Source organism: Vigna angularis, chromosome 10 (genome assembly GCF_016808095.1).
Source record: "Vigna angularis cultivar LongXiaoDou No.4 chromosome 10, ASM1680809v1, whole genome shotgun sequence".
In the NCBI taxonomy this organism is placed as follows: Eukaryota; Viridiplantae; Streptophyta; class Magnoliopsida; order Fabales; family Fabaceae; genus Vigna; species Vigna angularis.
Window position 1 is genome coordinate 2,126,347 of NC_068979.1, and position 15,313 is coordinate 2,141,659.

At 27.4% G+C, this 15,313-nt stretch overlaps 3 protein-coding genes across 3 annotated transcripts; 1 reads left to right on the top strand and 2 right to left on the bottom strand.

Moving 5' to 3' along the window:
- Positions 1-4,753: 4,753 nt before the first annotated feature.
- LOC108320354 (protein SPIRAL1-like 5) lies at positions 4,754-5,650 on the bottom strand. Its single transcript, XM_017551742.2, has 2 exons — positions 5,269-5,650; positions 4,754-5,170 (listed from the first exon to the last, which is right to left on the bottom strand). The coding sequence occupies exons 1-2, from the start codon at positions 5,476-5,478 to the stop codon at positions 5,096-5,098; spliced, it is 285 nt and encodes a 94-aa protein (XP_017407231.1). The 5' UTR covers positions 5,479-5,650; the 3' UTR covers positions 4,754-5,095.
- A 6,791-nt stretch (positions 5,651-12,441) lies between these two features.
- Positions 12,442-13,675, top strand: LOC108320345 (uncharacterized). The gene is made up of 3 exons (XM_017551731.2): positions 12,442-12,594; positions 13,262-13,363; positions 13,503-13,675. Exons 2-3 carry the CDS (start codon positions 13,288-13,290, stop codon positions 13,673-13,675), a joined length of 249 nt encoding a protein of 82 aa, XP_017407220.1. The 5' UTR covers positions 12,442-12,594; positions 13,262-13,287.
- Positions 13,673-15,215, bottom strand: LOC108320344 (uncharacterized). Its single transcript, XM_017551730.2, has 6 exons — positions 14,747-15,215; positions 14,537-14,651; positions 14,352-14,433; positions 14,228-14,279; positions 14,004-14,058; positions 13,673-13,919 (listed from the first exon to the last, which is right to left on the bottom strand). The coding sequence occupies exons 1-6, from the start codon at positions 15,089-15,091 to the stop codon at positions 13,741-13,743; spliced, it is 828 nt and encodes a 275-aa protein (XP_017407219.1). The 5' UTR covers positions 15,092-15,215; the 3' UTR covers positions 13,673-13,740.
- Between the last annotated feature and the right edge of the window lie 98 nt (positions 15,216-15,313).

The following is a 15,313-nucleotide window of genomic DNA, read 5'->3' on the forward strand; positions in this document are numbered from 1 at the left end:
TCATTGGAGTGCTTTATTTTTCTGTAGGTTCGGCAAGCAAGTTTCTCTATTAGTTGTTTCAAGGGTTTTTGGTTTGGTGGAAGCAAATTTGAGTCACATCACATGACCTGTTTTGCATCTTAGTAGCAATTTCAAGTTCATTCCTTTCCTTGTTTATCAGACATGTTACTCACAAAATTGCTTCTGTAAATACCTGCAACTCCATAGATGTTTTCTTTTTTGGTGTTCTAGCCTTAATCGTGGAACTAATTTAACTTGATGAAAAAATTTTCATAATTGTATGGATGTTGAAGTATATTTTATTTAATTATATGATTTTGAACAAAAAATATGTAAAAATATTAGGATTGAAATATGATTGATGAACTTATGGGATCTGGATTGATTGTTGTAAAAGAATTGACAGAACACTGTGCTTAGTCAGAGAAGATTAAACTATGTTAATCTGTAAGTTTGTATGAATATATGTTATAATGTATGATAGTAATTCATGAGAAGAGTTCAATGCAGTCATCGAAGAAAGAAAGAACGTTTTTTTTTTATTTTGTCCACTTTGCCCTTTTCTAAATCTCATTTCATCTATGTGCAATCCAAATTTTTAATAAATAATTCGTTTTTAATGCCATGTGTGATTAATGAAAACACTGACCATGCCACGTAATCCTAACTTAAACGGTTGTTTGTTTAATTTGACGGCAGACCTTTAATTGCTTCAATTTTACAAAAACAAGGATCCAATTGAAACGCCGAAAATAAAAGGAACCTATTTGAGATTCCGGAAGAAAATAGTAACCTATCGAAACATTAAACCAAGATATTTTTACAAATTAACTTATTTTTACATTTATTTTAATTTTTAGGGAGTTTATTTTAATTATTTTTATTTCTTTAAAGGATTTACAAAACAAATCACAATAATCTGATTCTTAATACTTCATTGAATTACTTTACTTCATCAAATGTATATTATTTAATTTCACAATATAAGTAAAATTATAATATTTTTGAAAGAACTATCATTTAGTTGTATTTTAGTCTTTCAATATAAAGTAACAAATGTATAATTTTTGTAGTTCTACTTTTAACTGTTGCAAGTGAGTTTGATATTGATCAGGATCGGGATCAGGATAGAATATGAAAAGCCATTTAAAAAAGAAGGAAAATTATAAACATCTCTTAATCTTCCAACAACTATTTAACACTTAATAAAAAATAATATTTTTTTTTAATTTTATCCTCTCAAATTATTAATTTTATATTTTAAAATATTTTTTTTTTTGGCGTTGAAAAGATATAGATTATAAAAAAGAATACACATATATACCCATTGTCTTTTCTCTGTCCTAATTCTATCTAATATTTAATTAAATTAACTGTAACGACAAAAAGTGATATAAATTAGTATAACTACATGCAGTGGCTAAAAAGCACACTATTTGAATTAAATGACCTATAAAAGAGCTGGTTATCATTTGAACGAGAACTCATATCATTTTATTATTATTATTATTTTGGTAATAATGTACAAAAGAATAATATCCTTTGACTTCGAGTATATTAATTGCTTAAATATTATATGAAACTAGAACGGTGGACTCGACCTAATGGTAAAAAATTTATATGTTCGATTAATACAATATTCAGTTAGTCTAAAATTTCACGGTAAAAAAAATTAAAATTACTTATAAATTCTTTTACGATTAAATATATTTTTAATATCTTAATTTTGATATAAAATTAAAATTTATTCATATATAAAATTTTAATATATTTTATTTTCTAAATTTTTAAAAATAAATAAATATAATTCTTTTAATTTAATTATATTAATTTTTTTAGTATAAAGCGTGTTTTTTCAACTAATATTAAATGAAAAACGTATTAAATAATATAAATAATTAAATATTATCATAAAACATATTAAAAAATTTAATGTAATTAAATTAAAAAATTATATCTTTTTTTTTATTTTTAAAGTTTGAAACTCTCTTAAATTATAATTTTGTATTAATTTAGTGAATAAAAACATAGATTTTTTTTTTAAGATCGATGATCATCTCTAAAGCCAACCCGTTAAAGATTCCAACTTTAAATGCCACGAAGCAATCAAATCCAAGAAACGAACGTATAAGCACTGCGAATTGCAACAAATTCTGAGAAAAATAACTTCTTAAGTCATACACATTACTAGACACAACAGCATATAATGACTGAAGAACCAGATAAAGATTCTTATCAACTTGAAGAAGGATCAAGATTCTCTGAATGAATATGCAAGGTAAACCAGGTTTATGCAGAACGCTTTCCTATCCAGGTATCATGCCATAGAACATCAACGAGGAAAAGAAAAGAGAAAGAGAATGAGAAAAATGATCATACCCATAAAATGTTTATGAATCTATGAAGAGAATATTATGTATAAACAAAACCGCAACTCTAATGGGGTGAAACTGAAAAGTAAAAACTGTATCTTTTGTAAATTTGTAAACATTGAGAGATCCCATTCCTCAGGTTTCAGTCTATATATATTGATACCATTGAAGATCAGAAAGGTTAGATGCACAGGAAAAACTGACAGTAACAAAAGTATAAAACTCAAGATTAAAGGAAAGATTTTCAAGGATTCAATTATTAATGTTCTTCACTAATTGTCCATTATAATGGTTTCCGACAAGTTGCTGAAGAGACAGTGGTAATATGAGCCCCAAGTGTCCCAACCCAACATATTCCTGAACAGACATTACCCACTTCACTGCTTGTCTACTATTTATCACAATGACATGATATGCAGACTGGTTCACGTGCAATCTTTCCTTCTTTCATCTTTTTCCTCGAACCTCTTGGTCCATTCATGCTCATTTAGTACTTAGTTTTATTTGAAGTTGGAACAAGTTAAGCCACACAACATAAAGTTATAATTATCACTCAATTAATTTCCTGTTAAACAATCACACCAAGCCAGCTATTAGCCCACTTAAGCACCCCCTACATTTATTTATCTGTTTTTATTTTCATGTTCAACACAAATTCATGAAAGCAAATTATGTTGATAGTGTAATTAATAATATCAATATATGTAAAATATGTGTACTATATAGCACAAGCATTATGATCACCCTTCCTCTCTACTTCATGAAATGAACTGCATAACCATCCTTCTTTAATCTAATGCAAAAATACATAGCATGAATCAGTTTTATTCTGCCAAAGTCAATAACTCTTAAAATATTTATCTTAAACATCATAACAACAGTTTTCACTTTTGATTGAATGATAATTGATGGTAATAATCATTAAACCAGTATAATTACGAGCAATATTCCTTAAATATAAACTAAGATATCACAGAAATTTTGTGACTTAATATAAACTCCAGACTTTAATAAAGTGTTTTTTAAAAGAGTGCAGTGGAGAGTATATTTTATAGATTTTCGTGATAAGGATGTCTAGATATAATATATATATATATATATATATATATATATATATATATATATATATATATATATATATATATATATACACACATATAAAGTATGCTTTTATTTCTAAAATATTCAAACTTCTTTTGTTATTTTTCTTCTGTCAGCAACATGTTTACAAGGTTTATTTTAGATCGCCATGTATTAGTCAAATGCTTATATAATGCTGAATAGAGTCACTATCATTTTATCAGAAAAAAAACACAGAAAAGAAGGTTTAAACTCTGAAAGACACAAAGGATCAAATGTTTTGTACAATAACTACATGCATTGTTTGAGATTTTTTACATTATCAATGATATATATATATATTCAACGAATGAATCACTGATATAAATACTGTAAATTTAATTATATCAGTTGTGTTAAATTATATGTACAGTACACACATGCATTTCTAAGATCAAGAATATGGTTGACACATGCAGTATACTCTCACCCTCCTTCTCGCCCATGTCCAATAGTGAAACACAAAAGGGTCAAGTTCTTTGAACATGTCAAAACCTAAACTGAAATGAACGTTTACTTCTGAAAAACACCACATCCATGTTCTTCTACTACCAAAATGCAGAAAAATTATAAACATGTAATACTATCTCTCATTTCATTTCCATATATATGTTCTTTAGTTATCATATCATTTATAATATTTATTATTATTATTACCTTTTTCTTTTCCACACTATCCAAAAAATGGAGTTGATCTTGAACACAATTAAAAAATGACTAGCCTGAAAAATTAATGTTAGTTTTCCACTAAATCAAATTAAGAGCTCATCAATCACAACAATCCCACCAGGAAGGGTTAGCAAACACGGAACACATACTTTATACGAAGTAAATAGAACACATAATCTCGAATTGTGTGAGAGTGTTTCCAGTATAACATTTTCTGAAATAAATGCTAGAGGATAAAATCTAAAGAAAGAAGAACACCACTTAAAGTACACTTCTAAGCTCGTAAGCCTTTGCTCTAATTCTTTAAAATTTGAAGTATAGTAATAGTACTAAGAACAGGAATAAACTGTTATTAATTAAAACACTTAATAAAGTTGTTTGTCGCTGAAGAATATCTTAGTCGACCAACATATAAGAACAAATCCCTGATCATCATAAGTAAGACATAAAAGTAAGCAAAATTGAAGCAAATCCAGTCTGTATTCAATCGGAAAGCTATGAGACGAATGATTCTCTATCTCTAACTTTCTTAATTAAAAAAGTTCCGGGTCAACTGAAAATAAATACATGATTAAGGATGCTAGCTAAAGATCAACCACAGAACAGAATACAAAGTTTCTTATCCGTTTCAAGTACAACTACACAACAATAATAGATTTAACATTCCATTTAAACTGATTAAACTAGCAGACAAAGCACACACTGGTTTATTTTTCACTCGCATGACCCACATTATTCACCTGTATAAACCTGCAACAAAAAGGAAACTTAATCCCTTACTTGATTTGATTTTTTTTTTCTTTTTACATTCTAATAAAATCAAATTATAGGTGATTGATTCACTCAAACCTCACACAGATAAGCTACAATAAAAAGTATCGATTCTCCTTGTCAGATAGCACCAGTACTATCAATCAATGTCGGAGAATGAAATATCACTTATCTCCAAACAAGTATCCAAGCGATGAATGACCTCCGGGAACCGATTTGACTTTTGTCGATGGACGATCCTGTAATATATATATAGAGAAAAAAAAACTATATTAATTAACGAAAAAACTATAATTAAGATGACTATGAAGGTTAATAAAATGGGAGATTATCTTACAGTTACAATGTTTCCCAAGTGGTGGCCTTGAGATCGGTTGTTGGTGACAACAAGTTGGGTGTTGGGAGGATTAACAGTGTTGTCGATTTCAACGCCATAGGGTGGTAATGAAACTGTTCTTGTGGGTTGAGGTTCATTTCGCTGTTCTTCTGACCCAAATAGATACCCCAAAGAGCTCTGACCACCACCAGAACTTTCACCTCTACTCATGGCGCACGCAATTCCCTTCAAGATCTATGCCCTCTTAATTGCAGATCAAGCCAACGTTAATTTCAGTCACAACAACATTAACCCTAGATATGTGTATCTATCTATCTATCTTTATATATACCCGGTGGTGCGGTTTGTTGTGTGCTGAAGCAAAGTATCAAAATACAGTAAAATGGTGCAGATGATGTGATAATGCACTGTACCTAATTGCCCATTATTGCCTTCATCATACACTTAAATATGTAGTTTACATTACTACAAAGGAGTAAGTGGAAGGGGTCCTTTCTAAACCCAAATACACACTGAATCGTTTTCTCCATGGGAATACTATATATATATATATATATATATATATATCAAAGGTAGGTATTTTATGACTGCTTTAATCATTTATATACAAGAAACTAAAGATGCTTTTTCTTACTGCGGAAAGAGTGAGAAAAGAAACCCTTTATAGAGTTTAGCCGAAAGTATGTAACCAGTGTTGGAACAATCCATGAGGTTTTTTTATTCAGGTATACATCTCAACATTAATGTAATTCAACCTTATATATCTCATCCATATCAAACTTGACAAAATTATAATTTAATTCCCTTGTTATTACATTAATTAATACACCAAATTTTTTCTGAAAATTGCTCAGTTATAATTCTTCTTTTTTTCATAATAGTGTTAAATCAATGATCTTATACATACTACCTCAATCTCTTTGACTCTATAAATTATATGAAGGAGATTTCAATAAAACCAATCCGTCTAACACTCTAGCTAATACAATGAAAGTGCATATATCCTCATAAAACCAAGTATAAAAAACTGGGTGAACTATTTTTAGTTAGTGTATTCAATTAAGTGATGTTTAATTGTGATTGATTATCATCATCCATGTAAGTGCTACTTATATTTTATTTGAATTTTATTTTTAAGAATGACCAGTTTTTTATTCTGATCAATAGTTCTTGACACTATTGTGTACAATTAATTAAATGTTTGTGTGTTGATATAGAAACTCCAGTAATAACTGTCTCAAGTGAGATCAACAAATATTTTTAATATCATGTCAACAGGTACTTCTAATTTCTTTTATATATCTAACTATTTATAAATGAATGTCGGAGAAAAAAATAGCGATTTTAAGATAATACAAAAATTGTGTATCAATCACGACTAACATAATAAAAACGTTAATAAAAAAGCTTAAAATTAGCTTAAACACTTGTGAAGTATAATACTGATAAAAAGTTTTCCAATGAATGCTACTTAAGAAGTTATACCTAAAAGTATTCTTCATATATTATATATTCAAATTCATACTTTTCAAATTAATGTGGCATGTTCAACTCTCTTAGGCGTAGGTGGAGTTAAATTCTTTGCTGATGTTATGCATATATATAGCTAATAAGTCAGTTAACATACAATCTGCGTAATTATTTACTTTTAATCAAAAGTTAATAAAGTCATGGATCGTTAAGAGATAAGAAGAATATTAAAGTTGAAGCTTTGTGATTCAGGTGGACCAGAAAGTAGGTTAAGTGTCAAATATCACATAACCATTCATTAATAATCTACAACAACATGTTCATTAATTAATTAATTACCCTTAATCCTTCTCTTTCTACATTATTTTCACTAAAGAAAACTAGTGTTATTCCCCATGGATGTGTGCTGCAAACAAAGCTTAATGTCCAAAAAACCATCATTTTAAACATGGAATTTTAACGAGATAGAGAAGGATTTACAATCTTTTCTGGAATATAATAATTCATGTCTAGAGAGAGGATACAAAATATAAATTAATATATCAAACACTAAAGAAAAAGTTATCATGTGCTCAATACTATCTTAAAGTGGTCTCGTACTTTGTATGTTTTATGGATCATTATTAAATTTTACCTTTTTGTGTCGATATTATCAGTGTAACATTTTTTCTGTTTTCATGTGTTAATGTTTATGAAAAATTCATTAGTTTCGAGTTTATGTAAGTTGAATTCATTCCACTGTGCACAAGTGGATGAATCATGGATTAGCATAAGTTTTTTTTTTTAATATATGATGTTACATTCATTGAATTATTATTTGTTTTAACTTTAACTCTTTTTAAATTAGTTTAAAATATTTTTTTGAATATAATAATCTATTATATAAAAACAAAATAAATTATATTTTACAATTAGTGTTTGGTATATTAATTTATATTTTGTGATACATTGTAGTCCATATAAAGTGTAGTTGTAATAAGATTTATATATATATATATATATATATATATATATATATATATATATATATATATATATATATATAGTGTCTAGGTAATTGAAAGTGAATATATATATTTGAATCAGTGTATAAGTTTTTGTGTTTTCTATATCTGATTAATTAAAAAGAAAAAGTTTTTTAAAATATCAATTCACTTTCTTGTGAGATAGACCCAATTTTTCTTCACTATATAAAATATATTTAATAAAATGTTATTTAATCGTATTATATAATTACGAATCATTAATATGTAAAATAAAATATTAAACATTTTATAAACTCCTAGACATGGAGTTTATTTATAAAATAAGTTGATGATTTATCTTTGTAAATCCCATTGTTATTAATTATTAATAAAAATTAATGTCATTTCAATACTTTATCTTAGCTATGAAATTTAAAGAAAATTTAAAGAAAATAGACAATAGTAACACTTATAAAAAATTCCTTCCTTATATTCTTGTTATGTTTTAAAAGTTAGATAATAATATTTATATTTTTGTATGGAAAATATTTAATGTTAAAAATTATGCCTCGTTCGACTAAACAAGTTATTCAGTATTTCAATTAGTTCAGTTTTAAAATTCATTAATTTTACTAATTTTATAAGAGATTGTTTAAAATAAAATAAAAACATTTTTACCATTGTTAAAAATCCATTTAAAAAAATTTTAAATTACAATGGCTTTATAATATTTATATATTAAATAATTACGTATATTTATCTGAAATAAATAAATTGTCAATGTCATTAGGGAGAAGTTGCATTGCCATGGGATCATGCACTAACTACGTTTTTCTAAAATTATCGTAGGAAAGTTATTATTCGTCGATGGAAGGAAGTACAACAAAAACTATGCTACTTAGGGGCATTGTCTTTTCATCATTAGTTCGACATAATCATGAGCTTTTGAATCTAAGTAATAATATTTAAGTTGCTGACTATTGATTAGACGAAGGTCAAGAAAGTATTTTTATTTTAAAAATGCTTGAAAATGGAAGAACATAAATAATATTTTTTATTATTTTTGGGTAATTAATGACCAACTTATAGTAATGAATATTTTTTACAAGAAAAACTAAATACATTTTTTTAAAAAAATTTCATAATGTTTTAGAAAGCAATCTCTTTTTATATATTATTAAAATAATTTTTATAAATTATGAAATAATAAAAAATGGAAATAATGGGTGGGTGTAAAGGGTGAGACATAAAGAGTGAAATAATGGGTGGTGTTGCACTTGAATATGAATGGACCCATAGATGACATGTATTCCTTTGGAAAAAGATGAGAAGATTAAAGGAAGCCACAAAGCTCCATTGATAGAGTTCGGTTGGTAGGGATCTTGTAGGACCTATGATCCTTTCCAAGTTAAACCATGTCTTAGCTTCTAATTATGTTAAATGTGTCATATATATATAAATTATTATAAATAATTTTATATCTAATAGTTTTCTATTTTAAATTCTAAACACAAAACCAAACACTTTTGATTTCATTTCATATTATCATATTCAAATACTAGCAACTTCCACATTACTCTTTGCTTATATGTATTTGTGAGATCTTTTCAATTAATGAAAACATTAAGAAAAAAATATTTTTTAGTTTATATAGCACAATAAATGTATTAATAAATTATATATTTTTTAAATTATTTTAATTTCTTAATATCAAAGTTTATTAACCTTGTCTCTATATTTTAAATTAAAAGTAATATACATATATATAAGTTAATGTTTTAAAATTTGAATTAATCTTCTTATTCACTGTATTGTTTTTTAGAAAAATAACAACAAAAAACAATGGAAGAATAATTTGGTTCAAGTAGTTAGAACATAGAATAAATAAACGTTGTAATTTGAAAAAGGATACCCGTCTTAAAAAGAATTAGGTCATGTAATTTAATATTTGATTTATTTTCTTAAAGTTCATATAAGTATCCAACTTTTTATCCGTGTCCTTAAAAGTAGAAACATGTTAGAACATCACAATGACAAAAAGAAAAAAATAGTTACTAAATAAACTTTAATAACAAATTATATTTATTCATAAATTTTACAATGAAAATATACAAAATGAATAAAAATATTATTTATATAAATAAAATATATAAAAGAATATTTATAGAATAAAAAGAATAAAAATATTTTATTGATAAAATAATAATTAAAATATATTAACTAATTGATCAAATTTATTCTAAAATAAAACAATAAAACTTTTAATAATATTTTGGAAAAAATAAATTTATTTTAAAGTAATTACTTTTAATTCAAACCTTTTTTATGTATAACAGTACTATTAACGACGAACATAAGTTATATTTTCCACTTTCTACTCTCTTTTTTTATCATAGTTTCATCTTAAGACTCATAAAAAATGAAGCGTGGGGATAATAAATAGTAACGCATACCATTCCAAAAGATCTGGGTAGTCATGAGAACCGATGTATCTAACACCCACTACCCCATAATTTATATCAAAATCAATATATATATATATATATATATATATATATATATATATATATATATATATATATATATATATATATATATATAAACATTTCTATAACTATTACAAAATATGAATAAAAGGAACAATTATCTAACGAAACTTTTCATAACATAATATATTGTGTTTAATTTATTCAAATTACTTAATGTTAACAATAATAGTTACAATTTTTGTTATACACGGAAATTGATTAATTATCGTGAAAAGAAAAATACAAAAAACAACAATAAATTTACTAAATGGAATTGTTGTTAGAATTAAATTTCACCCTAAATGATACTTTTAATAATTGTCGATAATATATATTTATTTTAGAATATTGATTATTTTGATTTTTTTAACTATTGTTAAAACAAGAATGTGTAAGAATTTTGTTTTTGAGATTAATAAAAACGTCTAATAAAATAGCAAGCTAAATGTGATTAAATAATATTTTGAATGCTCATAGACATGATATATTTGTTAACAAATCTTAAATGATATAAAATTACTTTGACTTTACATAAATAATGTACCATGTTAAACTTTACATCTAAATGAATTGTGCAAGTACCACAATTGTTTCTACAAAAATAATATAGCATTTAACTTTTCACAAAAGTTATATACTTACGTCAAAGTCAATATCTAACTGATTTTTTCAAAGCTGCTTATATGAATAATATCGCATAAAAAGAACAATAATCTGAACTACATATACTTTTACACTATAAAAACTTTCTTTCAGTTGTGTTGTTTAAACTTTAAAAGAAGAAAATTTTTGTAAAAAGTTTTTTGGATAAATTTTGTATTACTTAAATATCTTCTGTAAGAAAGTTCTTATCAACATTATAAAAACAACTTTATTATTTTTGTATAATGACTTAAAATACTTGTTTGTTTAATTTAGAAAAGTGAAGAAGTACAATAAGTTTAACTATTTAATACCAAAAGTAATTATATTCACAGTAAATATAGTGCTTAAAAAATAATTAAATATAATTTAATTGAAATAAACCAATATAAAAACTAATAAATTATACAAGAATTAAAGAGAAACTATTGTTATTATTGTATTTCCTAAAAATTTATTATATTGAATATGTCTATCCAAAATATATAACATGTCATTTAAAACATCTCATTAAATCTTCCCATTTATAAATCTTCCCATTTATAAAGTAGGTATCATAATTATTTTATATTGATGTTAAAAATCATCTTGTTGAATAAACTTTACTTTTGCTAAATTGAATAGAGCAGGTGTTCCAAGATTTAAGGAGAAAAAAGTTTGTATTAATGTATATAATTATTAAATTTTCCTAACAAACACACATAACTAATATATATGTCCAAAATATATGAGCATCAAATATTTATTACATTTTCTTAACAAATGCACAGTTTTTTAATAATTATGTCATCAAAATAAACATATCAGCATAACGTAAGTCAGATATGAAGTCCCATCTATACAATTCATTCCATACAACTATTGATTTAATATTGAGTCTACATGTTCACACATATAGTGTCATTGTATCACCATAAACAATTATTTCATAATTAAACTAGGAAAATTGATATATATTAAATAAATACTGATATAAAATATTATTATGTTGAGTTTCGAATATATAAAGATTTATTTAATGGTAAAGTTGAAAAATAGAATGAAAGAAATTATGAGTTTAACTTTTCTCACTAAAACTTGACTTATTATAAAAATAAAAATCAAAGAGAAATTCATATAACTATTTTAGTTATCCAATAAATGGAAGATATATTAGTTTAAATCGAGAATGAACATTTGAATAGACAGGTGGACAAATATGGAATTGAGATATGTACTTATTTATCTCTATTTTTATATTTAATTTTAAAGAATCAAATATTATTTATACTTATATTGTATTTATACCTAACCAATGCAATAATTTCCCATAAAAATTGAGACACAGAATAGAAGAAAATTTTGAAATTTCGAAAAAAATATCCAGATGTACAATTTTAATTTTTCAATATCATTGTTTTATTATATTTTAAACATAAAAGTATATCTCTTTATTCGTCTGCTTGACTACTTCCTTTCCTTCAAATAATATAAAATATAAAAAGTTAAATGGAAGGTCCGAAGTGGAAGGTGAGATGAATAGCAATTAGCATGGGCCTGTGGTGTTACTCTGTTAGTGGTCCAGTCCAGTCCACTCCGGTTCAATCTATGAAATGAAATTGAGTGATAGGAATCTTCGGGAACAATCCATTTTCCGTTGGATTTAATCAGCTTCCAATCTCTTCTCCTTCCTTTCGCCTCTGTTTCTTTCTCATCCTTCCAATACAGATTTAATCCTTTCTGTAAGTTTTCTTTTCACTCTTATCATTGCTTCACACATACTCTTGCAAGCTTGCTATTTTCTCAATTAATTCCTCGGAGTTTGTTGTTCATGATCTCCAATTTGTGTAAGTGAATGCGCTGGCTTGAATTGAATGAATTGAAGCGTTCATAATGTATTCTTGTACGTATAGTCATAGCACAATTGCTCTTCCTCTTCTTTTTTTTCTTCTTTTTTTTTCAATAAAACAAGTTATTCAAATTAAAGAGTGCGAAGAATCCTATTGTTGCTTAGTGCATGGCTGCGATCTTTAATTTTGTAGATAAATTTGTGATCGTAAACCATTTTTGAAACCTTGTATAAGAATTGTATGTTAATAACTGATAAATATAAATTTTCGTTTTCTCCGCTGGCTAAATCAGTTGAGTTATCCTTTGCAAAAATTCATTCTTATGTAGATGCTTTATCAGAAGTAGTTAATGCGTATGGCCATATAGATTGGATTCTGCTGCTAATATCAATCTGTGATGTGATGACACCAGTTGCAGTAATCGATTTGTAGATGTGTCTAACACCTTTTATGAACGAGACTCTGTTTGGCCTTTCCTATGTTTTAAGTTGGTCATATGTGTTTTTCTCCCGATGTAGTTATTCATAAATCTAAAGCATGTTTCCTTCAATCATTGCAGGTAACGGACGGTAGCTACAGAAAAAAATGCGGGGTTCTGTTGCACTCGTGCTGCCTCCAAAATGCAGGTTCTGGCAAAAGTACTCGATGAAAGGATCACGGGGTATTGTGTAAATTCTATATTTTATATTGTATAGATTGTATTTTTTAATTTCTTGGAAGCTTTTGTTTATTTGTTACCTGTTAAACTGCGCGAGCAGATAAGAAAATTTATTTATCACACAATTTTATGCTTGAAACAGGATTATTGACGACTCCAATACCTAAGAAACAAGAGGAGAATGAAGCTAGCAAAACTAGGATAAAGTTGGCTGACCCAATAGTCGCCTATAGCAAGCCTCCACCACTTCCACCTGTTATTGGACCGTTGGTTGTTCTCTCGTTGCTAGAGAGTACTGATGAAAGAGACAAGTGATGTGATATCTAACCCTCTGGTGCTAGCAGTTCTTAAGACGAAGTATATGCTAAGTAGTGTGATCCTTAATTGAAGAAAGTCTTGGAAATAAAAATCACTAGAGTGATTGCAGAGCTTAGTAATCGAACAAAGAAACTCCATAGCTTTATGTAGCCATCTAGGAGAGGATGAAGCCAGCATGCTATAAATATATTGTAAACTTTCAATATCCATGATAGTATCACATGAGGACTTCTCAAGAACCCTGCAGGAACATGCACTTGTGTATGTTAATTGAAGTTTTTTGGATGGCTAAAAGGATTTGTAAAATACAGGAACGATGACTTACACTCAGCTAGTTTTGGAAAGTTGTCAAATGTCGAAGTCACGTTTTTCAATAGGGTCTGAATTTTTCAAGAGGGACGCCAATTAAACATACCCGAAAAAAAAAAGTATCATAGATTATCATATATGAGATGGCTGTGCATAAAGGAAGGTGAAAAAATAAAGTTGCTTTCAGTATCACAGAAAGAAAAAAACTAGGGAAGAAACAATTCACGTTTTGGGGCTTACCAAAACTATGGTTCCTGGTTTGATAGGTGATTCAATTAATACCTCAGTTCTCCTGGATTAACTTTTATTGTGAGCACATGATTTACACAAATAAAAGACCGGAATGAATTGTTTTGCTACGTACCAAATGATCAGGTTCTTTCCCAATTTTGTTAACTTGAAGAAGGTGCAACCTCTTGTGAATGGGATCTGTTTCTCTTTCCATTCTGCCATACCACAAAGATTGTAATCAACCTCTTGATCATTTGTTTATAAAGAGAACACTAAAAACTAATGAGAAAATTAATAGATGTACGAAAGAAATATGACCCATATGCCAGTTCGCTGCGGCAGTTAAATCGTCTCCCTCGTATATATGTTTCACCCTGAATTTCACATTCCGGCCCATGCATTCAGTAAGCTGTTGTAAGAAGTGCATAACTTCCTGCAATGTTATTTTTAGACTGTGTAGCAGAGCTATTTACACTTTGCAACAAACCATGGCTTAGTTTTGGTAGAAAATATGGTTCTGAAACAAACCTTCTTTCCCTGGAATGGTTTGGTGAAGGCATGGTCTTCAAAGCAAGCATCTTCGGATATGCACTCATCCAATTGTCGCAGATCTTTACCGTTGATGCTTGTGAAGTACTGATCAACAGTTTCTGCTGAAGAAAGAGAATTTTGCTGAGAATTGGGATCTCTTTTTGAAGCCATGGCTAAAATTCTGTTTCTACCCCAATATTTGCCCAGGACATTGTTGTTGATGGTGTGTCGTTTTATCTCTATCTTGTCTGAGAACCTGATGGCCAGTCTCTTTGTGATGTTGGAGTCTATTCCCAGCCAATGGCATGAAGTTCTGGCGGGTAAATTGATCACAGCATTCATTTGTAAATTTTCTTACCCAAATATTACCATTGACGAGCAATGGCAACTCACTGATACTAATATCTTCTTCCTATGTGACTTCCTTGAGGAAAAGAACAAAGAGTTTTCTCTAGCCTTAATCAAAGAATCGTTCCTAGTTTGCTTAGATGCTTCATTTGTTTTGCTGTATCTGACTTGGCATGAAATCCAAGAATATGTTATCTCAGGAACAAAAGTCAAGTA